Source organism: Oncorhynchus keta, chromosome 1 (genome assembly GCF_023373465.1).
Source record: "Oncorhynchus keta strain PuntledgeMale-10-30-2019 chromosome 1, Oket_V2, whole genome shotgun sequence".
Taxonomy (NCBI): domain Eukaryota; kingdom Metazoa; phylum Chordata; class Actinopteri; order Salmoniformes; family Salmonidae; genus Oncorhynchus; species Oncorhynchus keta.
Genome location: NC_068421.1, coordinates 12,300,940 through 12,315,684, shown reverse-complemented (window position 1 = coordinate 12,315,684; position 14,745 = coordinate 12,300,940). Strand labels below are relative to the sequence as shown.

At 51.8% G+C, this 14,745-nt stretch overlaps 1 protein-coding gene and 1 long non-coding RNA gene across 6 annotated transcripts in view; one reads left to right on the top strand and one right to left on the bottom strand.

The window, feature by feature from the left end:
* Nucleotides 1–14,745, bottom strand: part of LOC118394486 (cytoplasmic dynein 2 heavy chain 1) — a 399,197-nt gene that overhangs the window by 225,870 nt on the left and 158,582 nt on the right. For all 5 annotated transcript variants that reach the window (XM_052504034.1, XM_052503998.1, XM_052503950.1 and 2 more), the window contains 4 exons: nucleotides 13,806–13,969; nucleotides 13,595–13,714; nucleotides 10,527–10,661; nucleotides 9,024–9,167 (listed from right to left, as the gene is read on the bottom strand). In XM_052504034.1, the coding sequence (XP_052359994.1) occupies nucleotides 9,024–9,167; nucleotides 10,527–10,661; nucleotides 13,595–13,714; nucleotides 13,806–13,969 (563 nt within the window). The remainder of the gene's footprint in view (nucleotides 1–9,023; nucleotides 9,168–10,526; nucleotides 10,662–13,594; nucleotides 13,715–13,805; nucleotides 13,970–14,745) is intronic.
* Nucleotides 2,766–6,936, top strand: LOC127920554 (uncharacterized). Its single transcript, XR_008106669.1, has 4 exons — nucleotides 2,766–3,174; nucleotides 4,159–4,744; nucleotides 6,155–6,194; nucleotides 6,685–6,936. It is a non-coding gene; the product is annotated as an uncharacterized LOC127920554 (long non-coding RNA).

Below are 14,745 nucleotides of genomic sequence, written 5' to 3'. Positions count from 1 at the left end.
TGAGAGGTCTGAGAGGAGTCTGATGGGAGGAGAGAGGAGGTCTGATGGGAGGAGAGAGAGGTCTGATGGGAGGAGAGAGGAGTCTGATGGGAGGTGAGAGGGAGTCTGATGGGAGGAGAGAGGAGGTCTGATGGGAGGAGAGAGGAGGTCTGATGGGAGGTGAGAGAGAGGATGGGAGGAGAGAGAGGTCTGATGGGAGGAGAGAGGTCTGATGGGAGGTGAGAGGAGTCTGAGGGAGAGAGGAGTCTGATGGGAGGTGAGAGGAGTCTGATGGGAGGAGAGAGGAGTCTGATGGGAGGTGAGAGGAGTCTGATGGGAGGAGAGAGAGAGTCTGATGGGAGGAGAGAGGGTCTGATGGGAGGTGAGAGAGTCTGATGGGAGGAGAGAGGAGAGGGAGTCTGATGGGAGGAGGGGGAGGATGAGGAGAGAGTCTGATGGGAGGTGATGGGAGAGAGGAGTCTGATGGGAGGTGAGAGGAGGTCTGATGGGAGGAGAGAGGAGTCTGATGGGAGGTGAGAGTCTGATGGGAGGTGAGAGAGAGGTCTGATGGGAGGTGAGAGAGAGTCTGATGGGAGGAGAGAGAGAGTCTGATGGGAGGAGAGAGAGAGGTCTGATGGGAGGAGAGAGAGGTCTGATGGGAGGTGAGAGGAGTCTGATGGGAGAGAGAGAGTCTGAGGGAGAGAGGAGTCTGATGGGAGGAGAGAGAGTCTGAGGGAGTCTGATGGGAGGAGAGAGAGAGTCTGATGGGAGGAGAGAGAGAGGTCTGATGGGGAGGTGAGATGGGAGATGAGGGGTCTGATGGGAGGAGAGAGAGTCTGATGGGAGAGAGAGAGAGGTCTGATGGGAGGTGAGAGGAGTCTGATGGGAGGAGAGAGGAGTCTGATGGGAGATGAGAGAGAGGTCTGATGGGAGGTGAGAGGAGTCTGATGGGAGGTGAGGGAGTCTGATGGGAGGAGAGAGGAGTCTGATGGGAGGTGAGAGAGGTCTGATGGGAGGTGAGAGGAGTCTGATGGGAGGTGAGAGGAGTCTGATGGGAGGAGAGGGAGAGAGAGGAGTCTGATGGGAGGAGAGAGAGGTCTGATGGGAGGTGAGAGGAGGTCTGATGGGAGGTGAGAGAGGTCTGATGGGAGGTGAGAGAGAGTCTGATGGGAGGTGAGAGGGAGGTCTGATGGGAGGAGAGAGAGGTCTGATGGGAGGAGAGAGAGGTCTGATGGGGTGAGAGAGAGGTCTGAGGGAGGAGAGAGAGTCTGATGGGAGGAGAGAGAGTCTGATGGGAGGATGAGAGAGAGGTCTGATGGGAGGAGAGAGAGGTCTGATGGGAGGTGAGAGGAGTCTGATGGGAGGTGAGAGGAGTCTGATGGGAGGTGAGAGAGAGTCTGATGGGAGGTGAGAGGAGTCTGATGGGAGGTGAGAGGAGTCTGATGGGAGGAGAGAGAGGTCTGATGGGAGGAGAGAGGAGGTCTGATGGGAGGAGAGAGAGTCTGATGGGAGGAGAGAGAGGTCTGATGGGAGGAGAGAGAGGTCTGATGGGAGGAGAGAGGAGTCTGATGGGAGGAGAGAGAGGTCTGATGGGAGGTGAGAGGAGTCTGATGGGAGGTGAGAGGAGTCTGATGGGAGGAGAGAGGAGTCTGATGGGAGGTGAGAGGAGTCTGATGGGAGGAGAGAGGAGTCTGATGGGAGGTGAGAGGAGTCTGATGGGAGGTGAGAGGAGTCTGATGGGAGGTGAGGGGTCTGATGGGAGGAGAGGGAGGAGTCTGATGGGAGGTGAGAGAGAGGTCTGATGGGAGGTGAGAGGAGTCTGATGGGAGGAGAGAGAAGTCTGACGGGAGGTGAGAGAGAGTCTGATGGGAGGTGAGAGGAGTCTGATGGGAGGTGAGAGGAGTCTGATGGGAGGAGAGAGAGGTCTGATGGGAGGAGAGAGAGGTCTGATGGGAGGAGAGAGAGGTCTGATGGGAGGAGAGAGAGGTCTGATGAGAGAGAGAGGTCTGATGGGAGGAGAGAGGAGTCTGATGGGAGGTGAGAGGAGTCTGATGGGAGGTGAGAGGAGTCTGATGGGAGGAGAGGGGTCTGATGGGAGGAGAGAGGAGTCTGATGGGAGATGAGAGAGAGGTCTGATGGGAGGTGAGAGGAGTCTGATGGGAGGAGAGAGGAGTCTGATGGGAGATGAGAGAGAGGTCTGATGGGAGGTGAGAGGAGTCTGATGGGAGGTGAGAGGAGTCTGATGGGAGGTGAGAGGAGTCTGATGGGAGGTGAGAGGAGTCTGATGGGAGGTGAGAGAGGAGTCTGATGGGAGTCTGATGGGAGGTGAGAGGAGTCTGATGGGAGGTGAGAGGAGTCTGATGGGAGGTGAGAGGAGTCTGATGGGAGGAGATGGGAGGAGGTCTGATGGGAGGAGAGAGAGGTCTGATGGGAGGTGAGAGGAGGTCTGATGGGAGGTGGAGAGAGTCTGATGGGAGGTGAGAGAGGTCTGATGGGAGGTGAGAGGGTCTGATGGGAGGTGAGAGAGGTCTGATGGGAGGTGAGAGAGGTCTGATGGGAGGAGAGAGAGGTCTGATGGGAGGAGAGAGAGGTCTGATGGGAGGAGAGAGAGGTCTGATGGGAGGAGAGAGAGGTCTGATGGGAGGAGAGAGAGGTCTGATGGGAGGAGAGAGAGGTCTGATGGGAGGAGAGAGGAGTCTGATGGGAGGTGAGAGGAGTCTGATGGGAGGTGAGAGGAGTCTGATGGGAGGTGAGAGGAGGTCTGATGGGAGGAGAGAGGAGTCTGATGGGAGGAGAGAGAGAGGTCTGATGGGAGGTGAGAGGAGTCTGATGGGAGGTGAGAGGAGTCTGATGGGAGGAGAGAGAGGTCTGATGGGAGGAGAGAGGAGTCTGATGGGAGGAGAGAGGAGTCTGATGGGAGGTGAGAGGAGTCTGATGGGAGGTGAGAGGAGTCTGATGGGAGGAGAGAGGAGTCTGATGGGAGGTGAGAGGAGTCTGATGGGAGGAGAGAGGAGTCTGATGGGAGGAGAGAGGAGTCTGATGGGAGGTGAGAGGAGTCTGATGGGAGATGAGGGGTCTGATGGGAGGAGAGAGGAGTCTGATGGGAGATGAGAGAGAGGTCTGATGGGAGGTGAGAGGAGTCTGATGGGAGGAGAGAGAAGTCTGACGGGAGGTGAGAGAGAAGTCTGACGGGAGGTGAGGGAGAGGTCTGATGGGAGGTGAGAGGAGTCTGATGGGAGGAGAGAGAGGTCTGATGGGAGGAGAGAGAGGTCTGATGGGAGGAGAGAGAGGTCTGATGGGAGGAGAGAGAGGTCTGATGGGAGGAGAGAGAGGTCTGATGGGAGGAGAGAGAGGTCTGATGGGAGGAGAGAGAGGTCTGATGGGAGGTGAGGGAGGAGAGGTCTGATGGGAGGTGAGAGAGGTCTGATGGGAGGAGAGAGAGGTCTGATGGGAGGTGAGAGGAGTCTGATGGGAGGAGAGAGGAGTCTGATGGGAGGAGAGAGGAGTCTGATGGGAGGTGAGAGGAGTCTGATGGGAGGTGAGAGGAGTCTGATGGGAGGTGAGAGGAGTCTGATGGGAGGTGAGAGGAGTCTGATGGGAGGAGAGAGGAGTCTGATGGGAGGTGAGAGAGAGGTCTGATGGGAGGTGAGAGGAGTCTGATGGGAGGTGAGAGGAGTCTGATGGGAGGAGAGAGAGGTCTGATGGGAGGAGAGAGAGGTCTGATGGGAGGAGAGGAGGTCTGATGGGAGGAGAGAGAGAGTCTGATGGGAGGAGAGAGATGGGAGTCTGATGGGAGGAGAGAGGAGTCTGATGGGAGGTGAGAGGAGTCTGATGGGAGGAGAGAGGAGGTCTGATGGGAGGAGAGAGGAGTCTGATGGGAGGAGAGAGAGGTCTGATGGGAGGAGAGAGGAGTCTGATGGGAGGAGAGAGGAGTCTGATGGGAGGAGAGAGGAGTCTGATGGGAGGTGAGAGGAGTCTGATGGGAGGTGAGAGGAGTCTGATGGGAGATGAGGGGTCTGATGGGAGGAGAGAGGAGTCTGATGGGAGATGAGAGAGAGGTCTGATGGGAGGAGAGAGAGGTCTGATGGGAGGAGAGAGAGGTCTGATGGGAGGTGAGAGAGGGGTCTGATGGGAGGTGAGAGAGGGGTCTGATGGGAGGTGAGAGAGGTCTGATGGGAGGTGAGAGAGGTCTGATGGGAGGTGAGAGGAGTCTGATGGGAGGTGAGAGGAGTCTGATGGGAGGTGAGAGGAGTCTGATGGGAGGAGAGAGAGGTCTGATGGGAGGTGAGAGAGGTCTGATGGGAGGTGAGAGAGGTCTGATGGGAGGTGAGAGAGGTCTGATGGGAGGAGAAAGAGGTCTGATGGGAGGAGAGAAAGGTCTGATGGGAGGTGAGAGGAGTCTGATGGGAGGAGAGAGAGGTCTGATGGGAGGTGAGAGAGGTCTGATGGGAGGTGAGAGGAGTCTGATGGGAGGTGAGAGGAGTCTGATGGGAGGTGAGAGGAGTCTGATGGGAGGTGAGAGGAGTCTGATGGGAGGTGAGAGGAGTCTGATGGGAGATGAGGGGTCTGATGGGAGGAGAGAGAGGTCTGATGGGAGGTGAGAGGAGTCTGATGGGAGGTGAGAGAGGTCTGATGGGAGGTGAGAGTAGTCTGATGGGAGAGGAGGGGTCTTATGGGAGGAGAGAGAGATCTGACGGGAGGTGAGAGAGAGGTCTGATGGGAGGTGAGAGAGGTCTGATGGGAGGAGAGAGAGGTCTGATGGGAGGTGAGAGAGAGTCTGATGGGAGGTGAGAGAGGTCTGATGGGAGGAGAGAGGTCTGATGGGAGGTGAGAGAGGTCTGATGGGAGGAGAGAGAGGTCTGATGGGAGGTGATAGAGGTCTGATGGGAGGAGAGAGAGTCTGATGGGAGGTGAGAGAGGTCTGATGGGAGGAGAGAGAGGTCTGATGGGAGGTGAGAGAGAGTCTGATGGGAGGTGAGAGAGGTCTGATGGGAGGAGAGGAGTCTGATGGGAGGTGAGAGAGAGGTCTGATGGGAGGTGAGAGAGAGGTCTGATGGGAGGTGAGAGAGGGAGGTCTGATGGGAGGTGAGAGGAGTCTGATGGGAGGTGAGAGAGGTCTGATGGGAGGAGAGAGAGGTCTGATGGGAGGTGAGAGAGAGGTCTGATGGGAGGTGAGAGAGGAGTCTGATGGGAGGAGAGAGGTCTGATGGGAGGTGAGAGGAGTCTGATGGGAGATGAGAGAGAGGTCTGATGGGAGGTGAGAGGAGTCTGATGGGAGGTGAGAGGAGTCTGATGGGAGGTGAGAGAGGTCTGATGGGAGGAGAGAGAGGTCTGATGGGAGGTGAGAGGAGTCTGATGGGAGGTGAGAGAGGTCTGATGGGAGGAGAGAGAGGTCTGATGGGAGGTGAGAGAGGTCTGATGGGAGGAGAGAGAGGTCTGATGGGAGGTGAGAGAGGTCTGATGGGAGGAGAGAGAGGTCTGATGGGAGGAGAGAGAGGTCTGATGGGAGGAGAGAGAGGTCTGATGGGAGGAGAGAGGAGAGGTCTGATGGGAGGTGAGAGAGGTCTGATGGGAGGAGAGGTCTGATGGGAGGTGAGAGAGAGTCTGATGGGAGATGAGAGAGAGGTCTGATGGGAGGTGAGAGAGGTCTGATGGGAGGTGAGAGAGGTCTGATGGGAGAGAGGGGTCTTATGGGAGGAGAGAGAGATCTGACGGGAGGTGAGAGAGAGGTCTGATGGGAGGTGAGAGAGGTCTGATGGGAGGAGAGGTCTGATGGGAGGTGAGAGAGAGGTCTGATGGGAGGTGAGAGAGAGGTCTGATGGGAGGTGAGAGAGAGGTCTGACGGGAGGTGAGAGAGAGGTCTGATGGGAGGTGAGAGAGAGTCTGATGGGAGGAGAGAGAGGTCTGATGGGAGGTGAGAGAGGTCTGATGGGAGGTGAGAGAGGTCTGATGGGAGGTGAGAGGAGTCTGATGGGAGGTGAGAGAGAGTCTGATGGGAGGAGAGGAGTCTGATGGGAGGTGATGGGAGGTGAGAGAGGTCTGATGGGAGGTGAGAGAGAGGTCTGATGGGAGGTGAGAGGAGTCTGATGGGAGGTGAGAGGAGTCTGATGGGAGGTGAGAGGAGTCAGATGGGAGGTGAGAGGAGTCTGATGGGAGATGAGGGGTCTGATGGGAGATGAGGGGTCTGATGGGAGGAGAGAGAGGTCTGATGGGAGGTGAGAGGAGTCTGATGGGAGGTGAGAGAGGTCTGATGGGAGGTGAGAGGAGTCTGATGGGAGGTGAGAGGGGTCTGATGGGAGGTGAGAGGAGTCTGATGGGAGGTGAGAGGAGTCTGATGGGAGGTGAGAGGAGTCTGATGGGAGGTGAGAGGAGTCTGATGGGAGGTGAGAGGAGTCTGGGAGGTGAGAGGAGTCTGGGAGGTGAGAGGAGTCTGATGGGAGGAGAGAGAGGTCTGATGGGAGATGAGGGGTCTGATGGGAGATGAGGGGTCTGATGGGAGATGAGGGGTCTGATGGGAGGAGAGAGAGGTCTGATGGAGGTGAGAGTGGTCTGATGGGAGGTGAGAGAGGTCTGATGGGAGGTGAGAGAGGTCTGATGGGAGGAGAGAGAGGTCTGATGGGAGGAGAGAGGGGTCTGATGGGAGGAGAGAGGGGTCTGATGGGAGGAGAGAGGGGTCTGATGGGAGGAGAGAGGGTCTGATGGGAGATGAGGGGTCTGATGGGAGGAGAGAGAGGTCTGATGGGAGGTGAGAGTGGTCTGATGGGAGGAGAGAGAGGTCTGATGGGAGGAGAGAGAGGTCTGATGGGAGGAGAGAGGGGTCTGATGGGAGGAGAGAGAGGTCTGATGGGAGGAGAGAGGGGTCTGATGGGAGGAGAGAGAGGTCTGATGGGAGGAGAGAGGAGTTTGATGGGAGGAGAGAGAAGTCTGATGGGAGGAGAGAGGTCTGATGGGAGGAGAGAGAGGGTCTGATGGGAGGAGAGAGGAGTCTGATGGGAGGAGAGAGGTCTGATGGGAGGAGAGGGGAGTTTGATGGGAGGTGAGAGGAGTCTGATGGGAGGTGAGATAAGTCTGATGGGAGGTGAGAGGAGTCTGATGGGAGGTGAGAGGTCTGATGGGAGGAGAGAGGTCTGATGGGAGGAGAGAGGAGTCTGATGGGAGGAGAGAGGAGTCTGATGGGAGGAGAGAGAGGTCTGATGGGAGGAGAGATAAGTCTGATGGGAGGTGAGAGGAGTTTGATGGGAGGTGAGAGAGGTCTGATGGGAGGAGAGAGGAGTCTGATGGGAGGAGAGAGAGGTCTGATGGGAGGAGAGAGGAGTCTGATGGAAGGAGAGAGAGGTCTGATGGGAGGTGAGAGGAGTCTGATGGGAGGAGAGAGAGGTCTGATGGGAGGAGAGAGGAGTCTGATGGGAGGTGAGAGGAGTCTGATGGGAGGTGAGAGGAGTCTGATGGGAGGAGAGAGAGGTCTGATGGGAGGAGAGAGGGGTCTGATGGGAGGAGAGAGGGGTCTGATGGGAGGAGAGAGAGGTCTGATGGGAGGAGAGAGGAGTCTGATGGGAGGAGAGAGAGGTCTGATGGGAGGAGAGAGGAGTCTGATGGGAGGAGAGAGAGGTCTGATGGGAGGAGAGAGAGGTCTGATGGGAGGAGAGAGAGGTCTGATGGGAGGAGAGAGGAGTTTGATGGGAGGAGAGAGGTCTGATGGGAGGAGAGAGGTCTGATGGGAGGAGAGAGAGGGGTCTGATGGGAGGAAAGGAGAGGGGTCTGATGGGAGGAAAGGAGAGGTGGCTGATGGGAGGAGAGGAGAGGGGTCTGATGGGAGGAAAGGAGAGGTGTCTGATGGGAGGAAAGGAGAGGTGTCTGATGGGAGGAAAGGAGAGGTGTCTGATGGGAGGAAAGGAGAGGTGTCTGATGGGAGGAAAGGAGAGGTGTCTGATGGGAGGAAAGGAGAGGGGTCTGATGGGAGGAAAGGAGAGGGGTCTGATGGGAGGAAAGGAGAGGGGTCTGATGGGAGGAAAGGAGAGGGGTCTGATGAGAGGAAAGGAGAGGGGTCTGATGAGAGGAAAGGAGAGGGGTCTGATGAGAGGAAAGGAGAGGGGTCTGATAAGAGGAAAGGAGAGGTGTCTGATGAGAGGAAAGGAGAGGTGTCTGATGAGAGGAAAGGAGAGGTGTCTGATGAGAGGAAAGGAGAGGGGTCTGATGGGAGGAAAGGAGAGGTGTCTGATGGGAGGAAAGGAGAGGTGTCTGATGGGAGGAAAGGAGAGGGGTCTGATGGAAGGAAAGGAGAGGGGTCTGATGGGAGGAAAGGAGAGGGGTCTGATGGGAGGAAAGGAGAGGTGTCTGATGGGAGGAGAGGAGAGGTGTCTGATGGGAGGAGAGGAGAGGTGTCTGATGGGAGGAGAGGAGAGGGGTCTGATGGGAGGAAAGGAGAGGGGTCTGATGGGAGGAGAGGAGAGGGGTCTGATGGGAGGAAAGGAGAGGGGTCTGATGGGAGGAAAGGAGAGGGGTCTGATGGGAGGAAAGGAGAGGGGTCTGATGGGATGGGAGGAAAGGAGAGGGGTCTGATGGGAGGAGAGGAGAGGTATCTGATGGGAGGAGAGGAGAGGGGTCTGATGGGAGGAAAGGAGAGAGGTCTGATGGGAGGAAAGGAGAGGGGTCTGATGGGAGGAAAGGAGAGGTGTCTGATGGGAGGAGAGGAGAGGGGTCTGATGGGAGGAAAGGAGAGGGGTCTGATGGGAGGAAAGGAGAGGGGTCTGATGGGAGGAAAGGAGAGGGGTCTGATGGGAGGAAAGGAGGAAAGGAGAGGGTTCTTATGGGAGGTCTGATGGGAGGAGATATAGGGAGCTCAGAGGGGCTGGAGAAGGTTAGGGGAGAATGTCAACACAGCTGAACCCTTCCTCTCCGTCTGGCTGGGGACACTGCAATTTCAGGATTAACGTCCCTCTGTGTGTGTGTGTGTGTGTGTGTGTGTGTGTGTGTGTGTGTGTGTGTGTGTGTGTGTGTGTGTGTGTGTGTGTGTGTGTGTGTGTGTGTGTGTGTGTGTCAGTTACCTTCTTGCTCTGCAGTGCTCTCTGAAACAGACGTAGGAAGGAGGCCAGGCTGAAACGGTACATGTTGTTGATCCTAGAGAGGTCTGTTATGACAAAATAAATCTTACTGGCACTTTCAGCTAACGGCAGGTATGCATCACGCTCCTGGGGAGAGATGGAGAGACAGAGGGAGGTGGGAGGAAAGAGGAGGAAGAGGGAGACGAGAAGAGGAAGAGGTAAGGGAGAAGAGGAAGAGGTAAGGGAGAAGAGGAAGGAGAGAGAAGAGGGAGGAGAGAGAAGAGGGAGGAGAGAGAAGAGGGAGGAGAGAGACCATCAGAACTGGTATCACACTGCCCCCTAGAGGAATAATTATATTTTCCTCATGCACAAACATAGGTTCAGGTACAGACACACACACACAGACTTGAGCACACCTCAACTCCATTCCATCTCGACAAAGGCCAAAAGAAACCCACAATTAAAACCAACATTGCTGTGGGCAAAGAGTGCTGTTAATAATATCATTCTCTGTAATTGGCTGTAAAATATCATGTGGGACTCAATGTCCTCATGGTTAATTGAGTTGAATGAGACACTGCTCATTGAGCACAGACAGACAGACAGACAGACAGACAGACAGACAGACAGACAGACAGACAGACAGACAGACAGACAGACAGACAGACAGACAGACAGGGTGACAGACAGACAGACAGGGTGACAGACAGGGTGACAGACAGGGTGACAGACAGGGTGACAGCCAGACAGCCAGGGTAACAGCCAGACAGACGGACAATGACCTTGGTCTAAATGCTTATGATTAAATAAATAAATAAATATTTCCCCAACACAGAGTAACACACACACAGAGTAACACACACAGAGTAACACACACAAAAAAAACACACACAGAGTAACACACACAGAGTAACACACACAGAGTAACACACAGAGTAACACACAGAGTAACACACACAGAGTAACACACACAGAGTAACACACACAGAGTAACACACAGTAACACACACAGAGTAACACACACAGAGTAACACACACAGAGTAACACACACAGAGTAACACACAAATGGCAACACACAGTATCCATTTAGCTTAACCATTCAGTCTTATTCTCCTCTTCAATCACACTCTCCCTTCATCCGTCTCTCTATCTCTCTCCCTCTCATGCACCCTGTATTCCTCAATCAATCTCTCACACTCAATCTTTCTCCAATCCCTCTCTCTCTCACCCCAGAGCATCTCTGTCTCATCTCTCTTTCACCCCCCTCTCTCTCGGAGTGTTCCATCTGTTCTGACAGACTCCAGACTCTGCTATTCTCCTGTGATTGGTTGATGTATTCTCCTCTGCCATTCACACACAGCAGTTTGGGGTTTTGTGTACAAACCCTATGGGAGGTTGATGAGGTTTACAGTGTGTGTTGTGTTGTGTTGTGTTGTGATGTGTTGTGTTGTGTTGTGTTGTGTTGTGTTGTGTTGTGTTGTGTTGTGTTGTGTGTGTGTGTGTACCTGGTCCAGGGAGGCCTGGAGTCTGTGTGACTCCCTCAGTGAGTCCTGTATGAGGGCGCTGCTAGACTTGGTCTGGTTCAGAGAATCGATCAGCTCCTTATTCTCCAGGATATTCCCCTGAGCTGTAGCCAAAGTCTAGAGACAAGAGAGAGAAAGAAGAGCGAGAGAGAAAGAAAAAAACAGAAAGAGAGAAGAGGAGGAGAAAGATACAGAGGAAGGACAGCAGAAGTTAGGGAGAGTTGGGTGATGTACAGTAGAAGTTAGAGAGAGATTGTGTGATGTTCATCAGAAGTTAGAGAGAGATTGTGATGTTCAGCAGAAGTTAGGGAGAGATTGTGTGATGTTCATCAGAAGTTAGAGAGATTGTGATGTTCAGCAGAAGTTAGGGAGAGATTGTGTGATGTTCATCAGAAGTTAGGGAGAGATTGTGTGATGTTCAGCAGAAGTTAGGGAGAGATTGTGTGATGTTCAGCAGAAGTTAGGGAGAGATTGTGTGATGTTCAGTAGAAGTTAGGGAGAGATTGTGTGATGTTCATCAGAAGTTAGGGAGAGATTGTGTGATGTTCATCAGAAGTTAGGGAGAGATTGTGTGATGTTCATCAGAAGTTAGGGAGAGATTGTGTGATGTTCAGCAGAAGTTAGGGAGAGATTGTGTGATGTTCAGCAGAAGTTAGGGAGAGATTGTGTGATGTTCAGTAGAAGTTAGGGAGAGATTGTGTGATGTTCATCAGAAGTTAGAGAGAGATTATGTGATGTCCAGCAGAAGTTAGAGAGAGATTATGTGATGTCCAGCAGAAGTTAGAGAGAGATTATGTGATGTCCAGCAGAAGTTAGAGAGAGATTATGTGATGTCCAGCAGAAGTTAGAGAGAGATTGTGTGATGTTCATCAGAAGTTAGAGAGAGATTGTGTGATGTTCATCAGAAGTTAGAGAGAGATTATGTGATGTTCATCAGAAGTTAGAGAGAGATTATGTGATGTTCAGCAGAAGTTAGAGAGAGATTGTGTGATGTTCATCAGAAGTTAGAGAGAGATTATGTGATGTTCAGCAGAAGTTAGAGAGAGATTGTGTGATGTCCAGCAGAAGTTAGAGAGAGATTATGTGATGTTCAGCAGAAAGTGACAGTGTGTTGTGTTCTAACTGAAAGGACTGAGAAGTGGACATTTTGTGCATAATGAGGAAGTGGTATGATTGTGTTCAGGCGGCAGTGAAACATGTCAGAATATCTAATCAGATATATTTATAGCTACACTGAACAAAAATATAAACTCAACATGTAAAGTGTTAGCCACGTTTCATGAGATGAAATAAAAGATCCCACACATTGTCCACAAAAACAAAAAAGCTTATTTCGCTCAAATTTTGTGCACAAATTAGTTTACTTCCCTGTTAGTGAGAATTTGTCCTTCGCCAAGATAATCCATCCACCTGACAGGTGGCATATCAAGAAGCTGATTAAACAGCATGATCATTACACAGGTTTTGTCACATAACACAATGCTACAGGTGTCTCAAGTTGTGAGGGAGTGTGCAATCGGCATGCTGACAGCAGGAATGTCCACCGGAGCGGTTGCCAGATAATTTAATGTTCATTTTTCTACCATAAGTCACCTTCAACCTGGTAACACGTGGTCTGCGGTTGTGTGTGGTCACACCAGATACTGACTGGGTTTCTGATCCACAACACTACTTTCTTTGTAAATTATGTGTGACCAACAGAATATATTCCCAGTCACGTGAAATCCATAGATTAGGGACTAATTAGTTTATTTGACTGTAGGTCAGTAAACTCTTTGAAATTGTTGTATGTTGCGTATATATTTTTGTTCAGTGTACTTCCACAAGGTATTCCTCTCTACAGTGACTAAGTGTGTGTGGATTGCATGAAGACTCTTCTAGCGTGAGTGTCTGTGTGTGTGTTTCTATATTTATTTATTTATTTATATATATATATATATATTTATAAATACTTATTTTCCACCATAATTTGCAAATAAATTCATTTTTCTCTTCTCATTTTGTCTGTCATAGTTGAAGTGTACCTATGATGAAAATTACAGGCCTCTCATCTTTTTAAGTGGGAGAACTTGCACAATTGGTGGCTGACTAAATACTTTTTTGCCCCACTGTATACACACATATATATATATATACATATACATATAAATATACATATATATATACACACACACACACACACATATATATATATATATATATATATTATATATATATATATACACACACAGACACTCACGCTGGAAGAGTCTCTGTTAGAGGTACACACACACACACACACACACACACACACACATACACATATATATATATATATATATATATATATATATATATATATATATATATATATATATATATATATATATATACAGTGGGGCAAAAAGTATTGTGCAAGTTCTCTAACAGGGACTCTTCCAGCGTGAGTGGCTGTGTGTATATATATATATATATATATATATGTGTGTGTGTATGTGTGTGTGTGTGTGTGTGTGTGTACCTCTAACAGAGACTCTTCCAGCGTGGCTATAATATATATATATGTGTGTGTGTGTACCTCTAACAGAGACTCTTCCAGCGTGGCTATAATATATATATGTGTGTGTGTGTGTGTACCTCTAACAGAGACTCTTCCAGCGTGGCTATAATATATATATGTGTGTGTGTGTGTACCTCTAACAGAGACTCTTCCAGCGTGGCTATAATATATATATGTGTGTGTGTGTGTGTGTGTACCTCTAACAGAGACTCTTCCAGCGTGGCTATAATATATATATGTGTGTGTGTGTGTGTGTGTACCTCTAACAGAGACTCTTCCAGCGTGGCTATAATATATATATGTGTGTGTGTGTGTGTACCTCTAACAGAGACTCTTCCAGCGTGGCTATAATATATATATGTGTGTGTGTGTGTGTGTGTGTGTGTGTGTGTGTGTGTGTCTGTCTGTGTGTGTGTACCTCTAACAGAGACTCTTCCAGCGTGGCAATAATATATATATGTGTGTGTGTGTGTGTGTGTGTGTGTGTGTGTGTGTGTGTGTGTGTGTGTACCTCTAACAGAGACTCTTCCAGCGTGGCTAGCTGGATCTTCTTGTCCTCCTCCTGCTGTAACAGACGGGTCTTCTGGGTCTCTAACTCTGGCTTCTCCTGCTGGATGGTCAGAGCTAGGAGCTAATACACACACAACGGATGGGCTGATTAACCAGGAGACAGTCTCAGTGTACAGTGATAAAGCATCGGTAGTGTGTGTGTGTGTTTTAACCTGTCCTCGCAGGCCAGCTCTGGTGGTGGTGAAGTTGACCTCAGTGACGACAGAGGCAGCGTCGGGGGGGATGAAGGGGGAGGGGTTACGCGTGGCCAGGAACAGACGGAACTCCTCGTTATAATCTATCACCTTATCACCTATCTGAACCACATACCGTGGACCTAGAGAGAGAGAGTGAGTGAGTGAGTGAGTGAGTGAGTGAGTGAGTGAGTGAGTGAGGGAGAAAGTGAGTGAGTGAGTGAGTGAAGGGAGGGAGAAAGTGAGGAGTGAGTGAAGGGAGGGAGAAAGTGAGTGAGAGGGAAAGTGAGTGAGAGATGGAGGGAGGGAGAGAGGGAGGGAGGGATGGACAGAGAGAGAGAGAGAGAATGGAGGGAGAGAGGGAGTGAATGAGAGAGTGAGTGAGTGAGAGAGGGAGTATGGGAGAGATGGAGAGAGAGAGAGAGAGAGAGAGAGAGAGAGAGAGAGAGAGAGAGAGAGAGAGAGAGAGAGAGAGAGAGAGAGAGAGAGAGAGAGAGAGAGAGAGAGAGAGAGAGAGAGAGAGAGAGAGAGGGAGGGAGGGAGGGAGGGAGGGAGGGAGGGAGGGAGGGAGGGAGGGAGGGAGGGAGGGGAGGGAGGGAGGGGAGGGAGGGAGGGAGGGAGGGAGGGAGGGATGGAGGGAGAGAGAGAGGGAGGGAGGGATGGGGAGATGGAGGGAGAGAGAGTGAAAGTGAGTGAGAGAGGGAGGGAAAGTGAGTGAGTGAGAGAGGGAGTGAATGAGAGAGGGAGTATGGGAGAGATGGAGGGAGAGATGGAGAGAGGGAGGGAGAGAGAGAGAGAGAGAGAGAGAGAGAGATGGAGAGAGAGAGAGATGGAGATGGAGGGAGGGAGAGATGGAGGGAGGGAGAGATGGAGGGAGGGAGAGATGGAGGGAGGGAGGGAGGGAGAGAGGGAGGGAGGG